Source organism: Oscarella lobularis, chromosome 2 (assembly GCF_947507565.1).
Source record: "Oscarella lobularis chromosome 2, ooOscLobu1.1, whole genome shotgun sequence".
NCBI lineage: Eukaryota > Metazoa > Porifera > Homoscleromorpha > Homosclerophorida > Oscarellidae > Oscarella > Oscarella lobularis.
Genome location: NC_089176.1, coordinates 3,039,374 through 3,055,775, shown reverse-complemented (window position 1 = coordinate 3,055,775; position 16,402 = coordinate 3,039,374). Strand labels below are relative to the sequence as shown.

Sequence of the window (16,402 nt, the reverse complement as noted above, 5' to 3'; positions counted from 1 at the left end):
TCGTGTTCGGCAGCTACAGCAACAACGACGCAATACGCAATAGGCGTGAGAAGCGCCCACGCCTTTCCGACGAGAGTGCAATATGTTCTGCTTTCAAATTCCCGGAATAACGGTTGCTCTTCCCGTTCGCATGCTTCCGGGCTTTGGAAACGCGCCTTGCACAGGGCTGTACAGTCCCCTCGTACAGTTTCTTCTGCGTTAGTAAAACCATAGATCTTTACATCGTAAAACCACGTGCCTAGCAAACCCGGATGTCAACATACAGTACTCAGGTATTTATATTTTTGTTGAATTCAGCACTAGATTAGAGCAAACTAAAAATTGATATTTCAATCTGACTACTAGTTAATTAATTAAAACAGCCTGCGATTTGAAGAGACCATCAATAGAACAGCTATCACTACTTGAACGGCAGACTCCCTGCTTACAAGCGGCCGACCCACAGTCACCTAAAAAGAAGTACATTAGTACAATGGGAGAAACCAAAGGCATGCAATGACCTCCAATGAAGTTCACGGAAATATCTGCCGTAGATATTAGTATTCCGTGGTTCGTTTTCGGAAAGAGTATGACCAATGTTCGATTATCTCTCCACTCGGCAATCACTTCCAAACGATCAATCTCGGGTGGATCTAATGTAAGCACGCGACGACGATCGAGATTTCCCATTAGACCTAGTCGATTTGTTTCGCAATCAAAGTGAACAACGATTTGTGATCCGGCTTCAAGCGTTCCACGAGAGAAAATAAAACGGACATCGACATGAAGAACCTTTGGAGCAGAAGCAGCCTATAGAACACGCAATTAAACTCTCCGAGAGCACGCGCACACAATGTCTGAACCGACTAACCTCTTCGGGTTTCAAGTAAATTTCCGACTTTTTACTTAGTAGCGTAATGGACCGACGGACTCTGGATCTGAGAGTGATGCAATCCGAGTTACCGTCGTTGGAGCTGCGTACGAGAAACGCAGGAGCATGATCGTTCGTTGTGTGCGTATCCACATTGATCGTGCTGGACCATAAACCGTTGCTGCTGGTGACGTCGACAATAATCTGTATGCGCATTCAATGCAAACACACAAATTCAATACTGCGTCTCGCTTACCTGACGTACAATTTTAACCGAAGACGTCTCATTTACAAATATTCGAGGTTCGTCGGCCGCGTTGAAGTACAGTACTTGCCCGATGAGGGACTCGTATACCTGAATGAATATTCTCTTTGTGAAGCCAGTACTGAGGACTAGTGACGTTGTTACTTCAGGAAGGGCTTGGCCGACAAAGGTCAACGCTTTTCCAGTAGGATTGAAAGAAACCTTGGAGATGTGTATGAGAGATCATCATCAATGCAGTCGAGTGACTACTGTACCTCAATTCCAGACGGAATCCGGCAAAGAACGTACACGTATTCGTTCTCGTCTAACAGTGACTCGATGTCAGCTCTGCACAAAGAGAAAATAAAGAGAAAATCTAAACATTTCGCGGCATTTACGTCACTCGGACGGTAACTCGCTCGACATTGTCGCGCTCATCACCCAGAATTCGAACGAGTTCGGGACGACTAACGATACGAGTTCCTGTATCTTGACCCTCATTAAAAACAATCACCGACGCCACGCCAACTCCTGGTCCAAGATTGACTTGAAGGAGTAGATCGTTGCACGAGCTAGCCTGATACGGCTCATTCGACGAGCAGCCGAAATGGCTTAGAATCGAACAATCGGCCAGACATCCCGTCTCGTTCGCGTTTCCTCCGGCATCGCAGTCCTCGCCCGCCACGCGAATCCCGTCGCCGCACGTCGTATTGTAACAGACGCTCGTTCTTCCCAGCGTCGTATCGCAGTCGTAGCCCGCCTCGATGGCGCGACACGACGACGAACAGCCGTCGCCGTCGACGTCGTTGCCGTCGTCGCACACTTCCGTCGGCACGTCCAAAACGCCGTCGCCGCACGACGGACAGACGAGAGCGACGCCGGACGTCAAATTCGTGCCGTACGTCTCGCACAATGTCTCGGCGCTCACCGCATTCGAATCGTTCACGTGAAGAACGACGATACTAGTATCATTCCGCTGCTCCAGCGTCGCAATTTCCCGCACTTGCGTTAATAGAATCGACCGAACGTCGTCGATAGCCGACGAATTTTCCAATAAATTCGTCACCCCGATGTGAACGACGAAACCGTCGCGATCCAATCGAGCGTCGAGATTTCGTACGGGAGACGAACAGTTCGAAAGGAGTCGTCGCATTTGCTCGACGTTGCGATCGCGAAACGCTTCGGAGCTGTTCAAGACTCGCGCCAACGCCGTCGCGTCGGTTTCGTCGAACGACGTGTCGCACAGTCCGTCGGCGAGGCACGACTCGTGATCGGCGAATATGAGTCGATCGGCTCGCTGACATTCGGACGGCGTCGGTCTCGCCGAACGATCGGCGTAGACGCTGTCCATCACTCGGACGACGACGCGGACTAGACACGGCCACACGCGCCGCGCCCATTCAATCGTTTCGAGACTAAGAGTCGAGTCGATGGACATGAGACAGAACGATTTCATGAAAGTTTGGACGTAGAAGGACGATCCGCAATCAAATGCTTCTTTCGCTATGTCGACGAACTTTAGACACGCCGGCAAGCCGCAAATACCCTGAGAAAAGGCTACGGGATAATCGTATCAATAGGATTACGTTTCTCTCGATTTTGTTTTTTTTTCACCGGTTTCGCAACGGTCTCCGATAAAATTATCTGGACAAAAGCACGTGAAGCCGATCTCTTCGTCTCGACACGTTCCATTGTTTCGGCAGGGATTTGACGCACACGCATCAATAGCTGAACACAAAAAGGTTACATCTATGCAAAAGCAGTATACAACAGACCTGAGCATCTCGGCTGGTTGCCACTCCACGTGCCGTCGGCTTGACATACTCGCTGCTTTGACCCATGCTTTATTTCGCAGCACGGCTCGCAACTGAATGTAATCACGGAGCCAAACGTGGTTAAAGCGCCTTCTTGGTAACCCGAAATTGGCGTCGAGAGATTGCCACAGTCGACAACTGAAGAGAAAAACGCTTTTAGACCACCGTTTGTAGTAGGCGACTCGCGTACTTTTGCACGTCGTTTCTTCGCCAGACCAGAGACCACTTTGAAGGCAGGTGCGTCGCGAAGATCCGACGAGAATGAAACCCCGGTCGCAGATGAAGTTGATTGTATCGCCGCAAAAGCGACTGTGGCCAAAAACGGTTCCATTCGAAGGAGCAGGAGCCTCGCCGCAGAAAGCACCTACAAGGTTACTGTAGACAAAAAAGAGTAAACTAATAATCGCTCATTCGCGTACGTTCACAAATTGTCCGACTTCCGCTGAACGTTCCGTCGTGTTGGCATTGGCGTTCTGCTGAACCGAAGAGTCGAAAACAAGGATTGCAGCTAAAAGACGTTATCTCCTGATACAAAGTCCCATTCTTGGCTTTCTGTCCGTTTGCTGGTGCGGAAAGACCGTCACAGACTACCACTAAAAAACGTATAAACTCGTGTTTCCTCTCGTCTGATTGTAAAACCTCTGCACACTGGATCGTCGTCGCTCCACGTACCGTTCGGCAGACACGTTCGCGATTCTGATCCTTCTAAACGGAAACCGACGTTGCATTGGTAACGAACAGAAGATCCGCATGCGGTCGAGCTAATTGAGACATTGCCATTCTCAATGGAATCAGGTGGGTCACAGACGATCACTGAAAAGAAACCTCACTAGAGCTAAAAATAATTGAAAAGCACATCTTACGGCTACACGACGGCTGTGAACCAGTCCAGAAACCGTCGCTTTTGCAAGCGCGCTGTAGATTTCCCTCAAGTTGATAGCAGAAAGTGCATTCGAACTCGACCACTCCATCAAGAAGTGTCCCGTTTCCTTTGTAGCTACCGTTCGCAGGAAAAGGCAGGACGCCGCAGTCTATGACTAGATAATAGGACAGGATTAGTAGTCATTGCCGTGCGAGCGCAAAAAAGTTCATTGTCTTACGTTCGCACTTGGTGCTATTGCCGCTCCAATTTCCCGAAGGAAGACACGTCCGAATTTCAGGTCCAACTATCTTGTAACCGCGACGGCAAGCAAAACGATATTGCGACGGGCAGACGGTCTCGTTTCCTTCGATCAGTCCATTCGCCGGCGCGGGAAGAAAGCCACAATCGACAACTAAAATAAAATCGGTTATAGCCAAACTAAAAAAAAGGTAGGGCCTACGTGAACAGCTGGTATCGTTTCCAGTCCATTCGCCATTGACGCACGTTCGAGATTCGGAACCGACGAGATGATAGCAATCGTCGCAACGAAAGGTCACCGTGTGCTGCGGCAAAACCCAAGCTGCCGTCGAGTTGACCGTCACGATTTTCCGTCCGAAGCGCGGCGGCGGCAATAGGGGGCACCGAACATCTGTCACAAAATTGAACGCCTATAATTTATTAAGAGACGCTACCTTCGCAGTGTGGTTGACTGTTACTCCAATTTCCGTTTGCTTGGCATTGTCGTCTTTCGGAGCCCACCAATTCAAAACCCACGTTGCATTCAAAGACGATCACCGACTTGAAAGTCGTTTCGTTTCCAACAGCGGATCCATTTCCGGGAATGGGCAAGTTACCACAGTTGACAACTACAGTACAATACCAGTGTGTAATTAGCGATATATGTCTCCCTTACTAGAACAATTTGCTCCAACGCCGTCGTATTGTCCGTTCACTTGGCAAGTCCGACTCGACGGTCCGCTAAGCGTGTAACCTTCGTCGCATACAAAGTCGACCGAAGACCCGACTGTTGCCGCTTCGCGAAATGGAAAGAAGACGCCGTTTTCTATCGGTGGAACATCGCACACTATCACTGGAGGAGACAAGATATTACGCATCATTATTTGTCTTTCAGTAGACTAACATTCGCATGTGGTCTGAGTTCCATTCCAGGAGCCGTTCAGCAAGCAAACGCGCTCGGCTGAACCGAGTAGACGATGATTCGTCTCGCAGGAAAAAGTGACGACGGCAAGAGAAGTTGACTCGGGACTCTTCACGGAAATCGTCTCGTCGCTAACGCGAGTTCCGTTTCGGGGATGAGGAAGAAGACCGCAGTCAGCGACTAGACGAAGACATAGGACTTTTTCCCAAATAAAATTTTTTTCGCTTACCAATCACATTTTCTGACGTGCAACTTCCGGTTACTTCGATCCAACGATCTTCGCCCAAACACGATCCCACTGCATTGGATGCCGAGACGGGGAAGGCGATCGCTCCAGATTCGACGATCGCTCGACCGCCGACTTCCAATTCGACGCAAACCGTTCCGTCGTCGCCAATCGATTCGACGCCGACGAAGCCGAAATCGATGCCGCGCGTAGTGAGAACGTCGGACGTTCGACGAGTCGTCGATATGGAGACGCAGGATTGATTTGTCCACGGGGAAGCGACGGCCCACCAGCCGAATTCGCGAGCGACGTACGACCAGACGCACGTGTTGTTGCCGAGGCGATTAACGACGGCAACAGCCTCCATTTGTCTCCAGATTGCCTCCGTCGAATTAAAACGAAATACGGAATAATTGCCGTTGGCTAAATCGCAATTAATCTCGAGTTCAATTCGAATTTCGCTACTAGACGATTCGTTCAGCGGCAAGGAGAAATCGGCGGCGGCGAGCAAGTCGAGATAGATGCGACGGCCGTCAGCGAGACGACCATAGAGTTGCGGAACGCCGTCAATCGACGAACGCAATCGCACTACCGTCGTCACGAGTGCCGATCGTACCGACGAAAGCGCGAGCAGAGTAAAGCGATAGAATGGCTCACTATCTATCGCGCTGGCAAACGTCGTAGTATTCGCTATCACCTGGCTTAGTACACTAACTTGCCGTCTGACAACTATTTCCAAATGCCCATCTAAACGTCATCTTTTATGTTAGCTACAAACAAGAAAAGAAGACGCGTGCAATGCTTTACCTCGACCGTGTTTGACGAACCGAGCCAATGACGAGGAGGAATAGCCCGCCGCGTCGACGAGTACAATATAACGGCGATCGGAAGGAACCAGAAATCGGACGCTCGTCTCCGTCGCGCCTTCCAAGTCATTATACAGCTGGGTAGCGTTTTCTTCGTTGTCCTGCACGACGGCGACGATGTAGAGTCGAATGCGTTCGACGATCAGTGGCGATTTCGTATCGAAGTCGATTGTGGAAACAGTCATATTGGTCACTCCTGCGAGACGATTGAACTTATAAGAACGAACGACTGCGATTTTTTTTTTAATTGCGTGTCTTACTCTCGCAAACGGGCGGATAGCCGCACCACGATCCATCCGGAGAGCAGATGCGAATCGGCGTGCCAATGAGCGCGTATCCGTGCGCGCACGAATACTCGACGATATCGTCGCAAAAGAGACCGGTTCCCGTTGCCGTAGCATTCTCCGGCACAGGGGGAAAATCGCCGCACGAAAGTACTGACAAAAATGAAACGTTATCCAAGGAATCCCACCGACTACGAAAGAGAGTTTCTCCCTTACGTTGACACGTTGGCACGAGTCCGCTCCACGTCTTATTCGCCTGACAGGTTGTCATCGAATCGCCGCGAAGTTCGTAGCACGAGTCGTCGCAGAAGTACGTTGCCGTCGAACCGCACGTTCGATTTTCGGCTATCGCATAACCGTTCTGAGGAGGAACGGGTTCGCCGCAAGATTTGACTGAAAAGAGAAAAATGTTAGATCAATACGACGAATTCAAGTATTTTCGCGTACGCTCGCAAGTGGGAGGCGCTTCCGACCACATTCCGTCGTCGAGACACGTTATATTCGACGGACCGATCAACTCGTAGCAAGATCGACAGGCAAAAAAGGCCGTCGGACGGCACGTCAACTCGCCACCCCACATGTCGCCGTTGGAAAAAGTGGGCAATTGACCGCACGGCAAAGCTTAATCAGAAAATTACGAATAAAACAGAAAATTGACAATTATATTTATATATATATATACGAAAACAGCCGGTTGTGTTTGTGTTGACGATTATTCGCAGGGGATCGCTGACGGCACCAGATAAGTCGGCGACGGTTATTTCGATGATAGTCGAACCCAATAGCACGAAAAAATTCGAGTACGTCACTGATATAATAGCCTACGCAAAAATGAGAACGACTTAGGTTGGCAATTTTTGAACTCACTCACATTCAAATAATCCGCTATCGTAGCAATTCCCGTCAAACGCATGTCTCCGTTGTCGACATGGACGACGCTAATGCCGCTTTCCGAAACGTTACGAGTCTCCAAGTCGATTTCTAACAGATCCCCAAAGCGGGATTGCACGAACGAGACGTTGGCACCGGACAGCGACAAATCGTCCGGATCGACGAGAATGACGTCGACCGGTAGCAAAGCGACTGGAGACCCGTCGCGATTAAACGTCGCATTCGCAAGCTGACCGGAGCCCAGCACGGGCGGATCGTTGACGTTGACAAGCTGAACTCTGCGAGCGTTCGCTCATTATATATGCGCGCTACTCATATATCGAAGCTTACGTCGTTGAAGCCGTTCCTCCGAAATTGTCGTCACGCACCTCGTATCGAACGGTGCGACTAGCGAACGGTAATCCTCCGACGTCGGGAGCGCTGAGAAACGAGCAATTATAATGCATCTTTCTTTACGTAAGTAAACGTTGACAGCTTGCCTGTTGGAATAGGCGAAGGCGCTCACCAATGCCGAATACACCGCCGGCGTCGCTGAACCAGTGAACGCGAACGTGACCGTTTGCTACGCGGAAACGGTCGGTCAAAAAGAGCCCCCGGGGCCAAAAATGTTTTGAAAAAAAATTAGACGCACATTGTCGACTTGGAGTGCAATGTGAGACGGCAACGAGCCCGTAAAAATGAGCTCGTCGTACAGGTTGGCGTCGGATACCCAAACAGTCGCAGACTGCATCAGAAAGCTAAGAAAGATTGCGCACGCAATGAATATTCAATTGCATGTAAATTGCAATTATATCTCGTCCGTGCCTCTCGTGGTCCAGATCTGCGACCGAGATAGCGGGAAGAGCCACGGATCCCGCCTTGTCGACATACTCAACGACGCTCGATTCTACACAACACAGAGCCCGCGTCCTCCAGTTTCAAAAATGCGAATTTCTCTTTAGCGATAAACCTTGCACGCTTAGGGACGGTCTGTGGTCGTTCGTTCCCGTGTACTCCAGGATAACGTCGACGGGATCGGTTTCCTCTTGACGCCCATTCTTCGTGTATCCAATCAGTACCGTAACCAATCTAACGAAACGTTTTCCCCCGTTTTTTCTTTTCTCACTTACAAACCGTTTCGCTTTTTTCACCTCGTGAATCCGACGGAAATAGAAAACGTGAGATCGTGGCTGTACTCTAAGGCGAGCAGCAGGCTGCGCAGAACTGCGTTCGAAGTGAAGCTGTACGTCACTAAAAACCTTATCGCACGTATCGCGCGTGAGAAAGGGACCAGGAAGCATAACTGAATCTGTTTAACGTTTACTTTGTCGACGTGCTGCTCGACGGATCGCTGATGGGGAAAAAACGTCCAGTCGCTCTTCCAGCGTCCACCGCCTCGTTCCAGTTGGGGTTGACCTATAACGAGAGACACGGGTAAATTCGATCAGAGGACTTGCCGCCTCGAGCTATGCATGTATTAGTGCACGTACCTCCGTCAGATCGGACGCCAGATGCGTGAAAGAAACGGTAACAGAGTTGATCGTCTATAAATTTAATAATGTGAGATGCTGTAGTGATGTTGTAGCTGCATCGATCGTACAACGTTGGCTTCGAATGCCTCCGCCGTTTCCTGCAGTGAGTTGGCATCTTCGATGAGAAAAAATCGATTGCTTTCGCCTGTCCACAACAGGGTCGGCGGATTCCGCGTAGAGTTGTCGGGCACGTTGAAGTCGAGATAGACTTTGTAATGGGATCATTTAGAGGGTCCGTGTACTAAACGGCCAAACTAAAGTACAGAAAACACGTCCCACTGTACGACTAAACCTTTTAATCTTTTAGTCTTTTAGTTCATCGCTGCTTCCGTCTAACGCGCTTTAGCTGACCTCAATGGCTCAGCGAAGAGAGCGAAAGCGAAGATTTCTCTACGCCACCGACTACGCCACCTCAACAACGCCCCATCGCGGCGAACCGCAAGACGTCTGCTTGCTGAGACGGCCGGAACGAATGTGCACGTGGACTTGATCTCATTCTGCAGTCGATTGCGTGACGGGGATGCGCTAAGAAGAGCTGGCATTCATCCGTTCAACGTCCTCTTGGCGTTGAAGACGTACGAGAGCGGCTGAAAGGTGAGCTCTCGTGGCCAGTGAATCGAATGGTAGTCCGTGCGCTAGATGTCTTTTATCTTCAGAGTATGACATTTTCTCAGTTTTATTTTTAGTTCAATTTTTATCAATTTTTAGTTCTATTTTTATTAATTTTTTATTAAATAAATAATTTGCTTTTTGGCTTATTTACCTGGACTCGGGAAAAGGAAGAGGATAACCAGTAGAACATTATTGATTTTTGTCTGATGCCCGTATGTCCGGGTAGGGTAAACGGCTTTTCAAGAAAAAACAAAGAAACCCGTTTACCCTACCCGGACATACGGGCTAAGGGGCTGAGACCACGGGTGTGCTCATGGTGTAATCTGTCTTTGCAAAGTCAATCCTTGAACTAAGAAGGAAATCCTTAGGGTTACACTGTGCCCTACTCTCATTCAACATGTTACCATACTACCACGATGATTATTTTGCTACTAAATCAAAAAGTCGCGCTATACTGGGCTTACAACAACGATTCGGTGAGACGGCGATGATAAGTGACGGCCTGCTGCAGTAAGGTGCCGTCACCATTTACAGCACGAGAAAAAATGTCCTCCAAATTGAAATTGTGACGCATTTGTTGTTCTCTTTCTAGCGTCTTGGCGGGACTGTGAGCTAAAACGTCTAATCCAAACGTATGAGGAGGGACAAGAGTTCCTCCTGTTGCGGCCTCGTAGGCAAGAACGGCTTCATGAAGAGATGGAACCGCGTAAGGAGGAATCGGCGCAGCGCGATTCTGCTGTGTCCATATGAAGTCTGGCGTTCCCCGACCTTAGATTCGGGAAGACTTATTTAAACAAATTTATATTGACTATTCGCTAAGATACCTGGTATGGGATGCATGTTCCACGAATCGACAAAACGAGCCATGCCCACCTTGCTTGTCTCCATGGCGACGGACGACACAGAAAACTTGCTCTTTTCATCTGTCAAGTCTAAGGCGTCTTGCTCGACGAGAATATTTAGGACTGCCTTTATTGGATAATTGACGCGTTGATTTACTTCTCCCCATATCCTTTCAATGGGGTGGTTCTAAATTATTCCATTAATCGTCAAGGTTAATTAGCCTGGCAGCACTGACCCTTCTCGAATCTGACTGCACGTAACATTCTCGTGAAGTATTTGTCCTTTGGGCAGAGAGACTTTCTTGGACGAAGAGAGTGAGAAGAAATTCCGAACCGTGATCAACTCTCAGTTGGTCCCAGAGTCCGTACGTCAAAGCAACTGGGCGGAAAACGTCTCTATATATTACTTGATTATTCTTGAGCGGCATCGTAGCTGTTTGAACAAGTTTTCCGCTGTAACCGTCGATCGCCGCGACGTGAGTGACGCCGTACATTCCTAGTTTTTCGTTTTGATCGATGTGTAATTTGTGTCCAAAATATTCGGCGTAGTATGGTATTGGATTTGCTCGACGAGCAGCCGATGCCTGCCTGCTCTGGTGGTACTCCGGCGCCGCCTCCTTCAAAGCCCGCCCCACCCTCGCCTGCCAATTCGAGAAACTGGTTTGAAGCAAAGCCTCGGGTGAAGGATCCTACCTCGCCGATTCCGTACAGTCCCTGCGTCGCTAGGTACCCCTTCATCGTTTTTCTGCCGTACGTTGGACCAACCTATATAGATCGCGCAGTTACATGCGTCTGGTTTCTTTTCTGATCATATTACAGCTTCCACGCCCTTCTCCACTTCGCGTTGCAGCTCGTCGTCTGTGACAGGAGTGGTCCAGTGAATGTCGTGCTCCTTGCAATAGCGTCGAACACTGCGGGCACTAAAACCTCGAACACTGGGAAACTGTCCCGTCAGGAGGTCGCTTATTTTGTCGTGCGTAAAGCCTTGAGCAATGTACGCTCTGACATCGTCTTCGTCTACCAATTCTTCCATCGTGCGATTGGCTAGCAGCGCCAAATTTCCTACGATTTACAGTAGTTCTAACCCGGGCTACGTAATCCTCATGACCAGCCCACAACCGTTTAGCACCTACTTGACCTTGCAGTGAATCACCCAATAAGGAACTGTCCGTTCAAAAGCGTACGGAAATTCGTTTACGCAATTGCGGCTAGAGATGAGGCGAAAGGTGCCGAAAGGTGCCGCACTGGTCACCATCGTTACAAATCCAACCTTTTCCTGCTGTGAAAAGACGGACAAACGTCAAAAGATTTGTTATGCAGCAACGCCGTCTCTTACAAATAAGATGCGCATACTATATAAGAGATGCTTTAGAACGATTGGAGACACTCTTACCAGAGGGCCAGAAAATGTCTACCACGGAAGTCGTCTCCCTCGTCAAAGGAACGTCGACGTTCATTTTGAAGCCCGCCGACGTTACCTTGCCGCGTTTACAAATCTTACTAAGGGTAAGGGCGGTCAGCGTCAGGAGTATGGCGCGTGGAATTATTATGCGTAGTGCTCGTCCAATTTGTACCTGGTTGAATTGAACGACAACGCCTCGTCTGCTCCTATTGCTCCCATTTTTCCCAACCAGTTTACCGGGAAATTTCCGTGCGAAGGAAAGAAAAAGTACAGAGTCGTCGATCCAGGCGAAGGACTTGGCGAATCGACGTCGTCGTCGGCCACAGCGAGAGCCCAAGACACTGAATCTGCTGACAGCTTGCCAAGCATGCAAAGCTTCTTTCGCCCCTCGCGTGGCAATCCTCATCCTGCTGCGGGAGCAGTCCGATTTATGCAAAGCTCCCCGGCGTCATTTCGCCTCGGGCGAAAGAGAAAAGCACCGGCCGCAGAAGAGCGAGAAATTCAAAAAAGAATCGAACTCGTGAAGATCGACATTTCTCCTGACTGTAAGAAGATGAAGCCGGGAAGATCGGTTATGACGGCTAACATCGGGGTGAGGGAAGATGTGATATCGGTGCCCGAGGTGATACGCGCAGCGCAAGAGAGTTTCGTCAACGGTGGCGTGATCCCGCCCGATGAGGAAATCTTTCTCGTCGACAAGAACGTTTCAAAATTGTACGACGAGCCAGGAACACGAAGTAAGGTGCTAATTGAGTTAAGATCACTTCCGATAAGGGTGCTTTAGGCCTTCACTTCTGGACTTTGAAAAACAAGCAAATCTTCGCCGTTCGACGGCAGGAGTACGAAAACGCCGACGACATGATCACAACCCGTGGCTGGGGTCACGCAGCGGGCATTGTGCTACCACCAGTTCAATCAAGCCCCTCGATCCTGATGCCCTCGCCTGCAGGAACGACGCAGAACGCCACCAACACGACGCTTGAAAAATTCGGCGAGTTGCAATCCGATGTGAACGACATCAAATCCAAAGTTAACGAATTGGCAGGAAATGCGTGGCAAATGGAGCGACTTCGAGATGTCCTCAAGTGCACAATTTGCCTTGAGCCGCTGACAAGTTCGGTGGTCATAGCAACATGCTGTGGCAGCATCTTTGGCTGTCGTCGATGCGCCAACGAGTTCCTGGAAAGGTCCAACACGTATAACTGCCCCCTCTGTCGGTGCCACTTGAGGGATTCTTTCCACCTCGTCGATCACACGTCCGAAGTGAAGCCGAAAATGCTGTACCTTCTTCGGGGCGCAAATGCAATCACGGCCATAGCAAACCCAGAAGGTCTGGCTGCTGAAGCCAGCGGCAGTGCTCAGCAGGAGCCGGAAGAGGTGCAACCGGTCATCTCGCCACCGTCGTCACCTGGCTTCTAAGATCAGCACGCCCTTTGCGCGCCCGTTGCGCCCGTGCCTTGAGACTTTGTTGACTTTACTTTGAGTTTTTGAGTTGTTTGTCTTGGGTTTTGCTCTTTGCAGAATATTTGAGTTGCGTTCCAAAAATGAAAAAATAAAAAAAGCCTTGAGCACCAAATCATGACCGGTTTTGAGCTTACTAAATTTTTCTGAAATTTTTTGACCACACATAGTAGAATTTATGAGCCACCACCCTTCCTTCCAGTTCTCGTGACCCCAATAAAATCTTGAAAGATGTTGATGTGCTCTTGAAGCATTAGAAAACCATCTTTAGACAACAACCGTGTAAAAATCCTTCACCGTACGCACATACGTCACCGCACCGCTAAGTCTTCCTCCTGCAACAACAAACGAACCAAAGCTACTGAAGCGCAAACCATTACCTAAGTACTTATCTGATGTTCCACTCGCAGATTGAGTCAGCTAAGAGTCAGTCAGTCTTGTTGTGTACCTAACAGGCAAGAAAGCAAGCACATAATTAATTAAATAAGGAATCCCCTTACCGCCAAGGTCTTCTTCGATCCATCAGTCGCTGGCTGTAGCAAATTTTCTGCAATTTCTGGCTCCGGACGGTACGCTTGGAACTGCCTAAAAAGCGTTAGGAGAACAACATTGAAAGGGTCGTTTTGTCTGAACTTGTTCAGTTGCAGCCACTCGAGATCTTTAGCTTCCCAGCTGGACTCCAGTCCGACTGCTGCCAAAGATTGGCTTCTTTGTTGTCGCTGAACGCTTCTTCGTTCTAATTCGATTCGCCTTTTATTAGAAATTCGGCAAAATGACGAGCTTGTACTCGAAGATGCCGCTTTTCGACGATTCTTGCCAATCCACAGCTCGCTTGATACCGCAGCCATTCGTTTGCGCGATTTGAAGTGGCGGAAAGACGTTCTCTGCGTCAGACTTTCGCTCGTATCCGCTCGAACAACGCATGTGCGTACGCACATGGTAGGGTTATGATAGGGCTTGGGCTAGGGTTACGATTCAGCATTCTGTAGAAAATATCTCAGTTTACGTAAGCGCAAACAACACATGAGCACCTATAAAGCAACGTCTATGCTTCTGATTGAAAAAGACGCAGGATTTCGCGAACGACGCTACTGTACAACGGGTGTGAATTTTACTGTCACCGATGTCTTCAAAAGGACCACCAAAATGCATTCGAGACTTAGTGACTAGTCCGAACGTCGGTTTTTCATTGAAAAACGGTCGAGAAAAAGTTTCTGTAGCGCGCGTTAGAGCTTTCAATGTAACTTTGAGCCCTAATTGCGACTTTCGAAAAAGGAAGTCTGACCATATTAATGCGAAAATAGACTTAGCACTGCTGTGTCTCTAAACTGTATAATTTGGAGCAAAATCTGTAGGCTTTTTTCGTCCCTATGCGAAAAGTGTCGATTTCTCGGCTGAGAAAGAACGGATTCAATTGCAATTTCGCAGTTTACCTAGTTGCCTACACGGGCATTGAACCGTGCTGGTCAGCAGCGGCTACGACAGCTAGTTCGCAAAACGACTTGGGACCTGACGCAATTCCTAAAGGCTTTAGCTACATTCATGTAACTTTACGCGCGTTGCGCCGTTGGTCGCGGATCCTGGCAATTTTGCTCAAATTTACTGATTTTACATTGTCTTATGTAGAATTAGTAGAGGAATTGATCTGCGCAAAAAGTTTTGAAATCCGACAATCCGTTGACGAGTTATTCACGATTAAAAAACTGACGGTCCCGGATGCAATTTTCAAAAATGAATATCTCTTCGTAATCATACTTTCAGACAACAAGCTTAGACTCAAAAAAATTCAAAAATTAGGTTCTCTCTTGGTTCCAAGTTTCAATCGATTTGGAATTGCCATTACAGAAATCAATAGCCGCTAATTTTTACATATATTTACGAATATTTAAGAAACAATAGCAAATTTCAAAATAATTTTTTTTGGAGTGTTGATGGGAGATGTTATCGCGTTTTTTCAGACACAAGAAAGTGAAGTTCAGAAACTTTATTATAAAAAGTAATTATAAAAAATACAAAAAATTAACAAAAAATACAAAAATTTCTCCTAGATCTTTGACATCACCTAGAGAACATGTGAAAAATAAAAGAGTAAGAATTCAGAACAACAACTCGTAAAACGTCTCTACAACTTACAGTTTTCCTTCGTAGCCGTTTCCCGGCTACTCGCCGTCTTCTTTCTTCCTTGTTGCGACATCGGAGCAGCCTAAGAAGTGAGAAAACATGACGAGAAGGACACCATCGTTCGACTTCGCACTTCCGGCTAGGCTCGCGAGCGTCAGACTAAGCCGATGCGTCTTCTAACGACGCCCGGCTGTCTGAAAGAGCCTACCGGCGCGAGCCGAGGCGGTTCGGGTGCCAGCGAAGAGCGGAACGGCTGACTCCCGCCCAGCCCGTCTCTCCTCGGCATGGCCAATGCTTCTGAGAACTCACCTGAAGCGAAGAGGAGCGTCGTCGATGCCTTCTCTTCGCTCGCCGGCCGCTGCGATGTCTTTGTAGCGAAGAGGAGCTGTAAACTGCGACGAATAGCGCACGCAGCAGGAAGCGAGACGAAGACATTAGTTTAGAACTTAAAAGTTTAGTGTGTGGATAGGTATGAGCATGCATACATATATATAGTGATGCCTTGCGCGCCTTTACTTTTATAACTATAGGTTTACGTTGGCCGTTCTGTACACTGACTTTAGAGACGCAATCGAAAATAGAAGAGTCTAAGCGCTAACCTGCCGTTGCAAACACGAGAGAGATCAGAATGAGAAGCACCGTCAATCGTGTCATCGAGACGCCGAAGAGAACTACTTGAGGGCTCCACAGACAAAAGCTCACTGGCAAGGTATTCCGTTGAATGGGCTATTATTAATTAGATTGCGCTGCTTGTTATTTAAAAACAATCCCTCCTCCTAGAGCTTGGGCTGTGCACTATAAAAGGTACTTACGTCGCGTCCCGTCTACGCAGCCAGCAGTGAACAAGCGGCGGCGTAAGTTCCCTTTAGTTTGTGGAACGCGTCCATATTATTGGAATTCCGACAATACCTTGCGGATCCGCCAAAATCCTGCGGATCCGAAGTCCGCCGCTGGTTCCTAGGCTACCGTGCCCGCCTAAGTCCTTTGATCGAAGATTAGGGCGGGAGGGTCTACTTTCAATGTTTGGACAATGATACCCGCTCTTAGTGCTTCGTTTGCTCGCGATTTGGCATCGACTCGTCGCGTCGCCTGGCCTGACGCCTCGATCCCTAGCAACAAGGCCTATCGCCGCATTATCTAAGGATATCACAACACGACAGCTAATTGCCTTTGCAATAAAAGAATCTTCAATGACAGTGACGGCGAAAATCTCCTAGTGCTTCCGAGAAAAGTCCTGTTTTGTTTCAATACGGGACT

General features: G+C 48.6%; 2 protein-coding genes and 2 long non-coding RNA genes across 6 annotated transcripts; 1 reads left to right on the top strand and 3 right to left on the bottom strand.

The window, feature by feature from the left end:
* Nucleotides 1–260: 260 nt before the first annotated feature.
* Nucleotides 261–16,376, bottom strand: LOC136184154 (uncharacterized). Of its 3 annotated transcripts, none has more exons than XM_065971001.1 (38): nt 16,314–16,376; nt 16,183–16,254; nt 15,958–16,127; nt 15,745–15,871; nt 8,776–8,915; nt 8,666–8,719; nt 8,500–8,591; nt 8,327–8,434; nt 8,146–8,264; nt 8,001–8,082; nt 7,828–7,933; nt 7,676–7,758; nt 7,527–7,616; nt 7,177–7,474; nt 6,988–7,126; nt 6,753–6,926; nt 6,522–6,698; nt 6,282–6,458; nt 5,963–6,217; nt 5,159–5,902; nt 4,912–5,109; nt 4,684–4,860; nt 4,463–4,636; nt 4,231–4,419; nt 4,009–4,182; nt 3,772–3,945; nt 3,548–3,721; nt 3,328–3,501; nt 3,099–3,272; nt 2,870–3,046; nt 2,709–2,822; nt 1,493–2,651; nt 1,370–1,442; nt 1,260–1,316; nt 1,107–1,205; nt 851–1,054; nt 501–789; nt 261–449 (listed from the first exon to the last, which is right to left on the bottom strand). In XM_065971001.1, the coding sequence occupies exons 4-38, from the start codon at nt 15,797–15,799 to the stop codon at nt 346–348; spliced, it is 6,777 nt and encodes a 2,258-aa protein (XP_065827073.1). In that variant the 5' UTR covers nt 15,800–15,871; nt 15,958–16,127; nt 16,183–16,254; nt 16,314–16,376; the 3' UTR covers nt 261–345. The 3 variants fall into 3 exon arrangements, with proteins under 3 accessions (XP_065827073.1, XP_065827072.1, XP_065827074.1); XM_065971000.1 differs by having other exon boundaries at nt 16,183–16,267; nt 16,314–16,368; XM_065971002.1 differs by having other exon boundaries at nt 15,745–16,127; nt 16,183–16,267; nt 16,314–16,368.
* On the top strand, nt 8,029–9,433 carry LOC136184158 (uncharacterized). The gene is made up of 3 exons (XR_010669311.1): nt 8,029–8,702; nt 8,750–8,966; nt 9,023–9,433. It is a non-coding gene; the product is annotated as an uncharacterized lncRNA (long non-coding RNA).
* On the bottom strand, nt 9,698–11,194 carry LOC136183984 (uncharacterized). The gene is made up of 5 exons (XM_065970802.1): nt 10,979–11,194; nt 10,871–10,926; nt 10,398–10,818; nt 10,144–10,348; nt 9,698–10,087 (listed from the first exon to the last, which is right to left on the bottom strand). Exons 1-5 carry the CDS (start codon nt 11,192–11,194, stop codon nt 9,780–9,782), a joined length of 1,206 nt encoding a protein of 401 aa, XP_065826874.1. The 3' UTR covers nt 9,698–9,779.
* LOC136184156 (uncharacterized) lies at nt 14,994–15,706 on the bottom strand. Its single transcript, XR_010669310.1, has 3 exons — nt 15,455–15,706; nt 15,158–15,227; nt 14,994–15,086 (listed from the first exon to the last, which is right to left on the bottom strand). It is a non-coding gene; the product is annotated as an uncharacterized lncRNA (long non-coding RNA).
* Nucleotides 16,377–16,402: the final 26 nt, after the last annotated feature.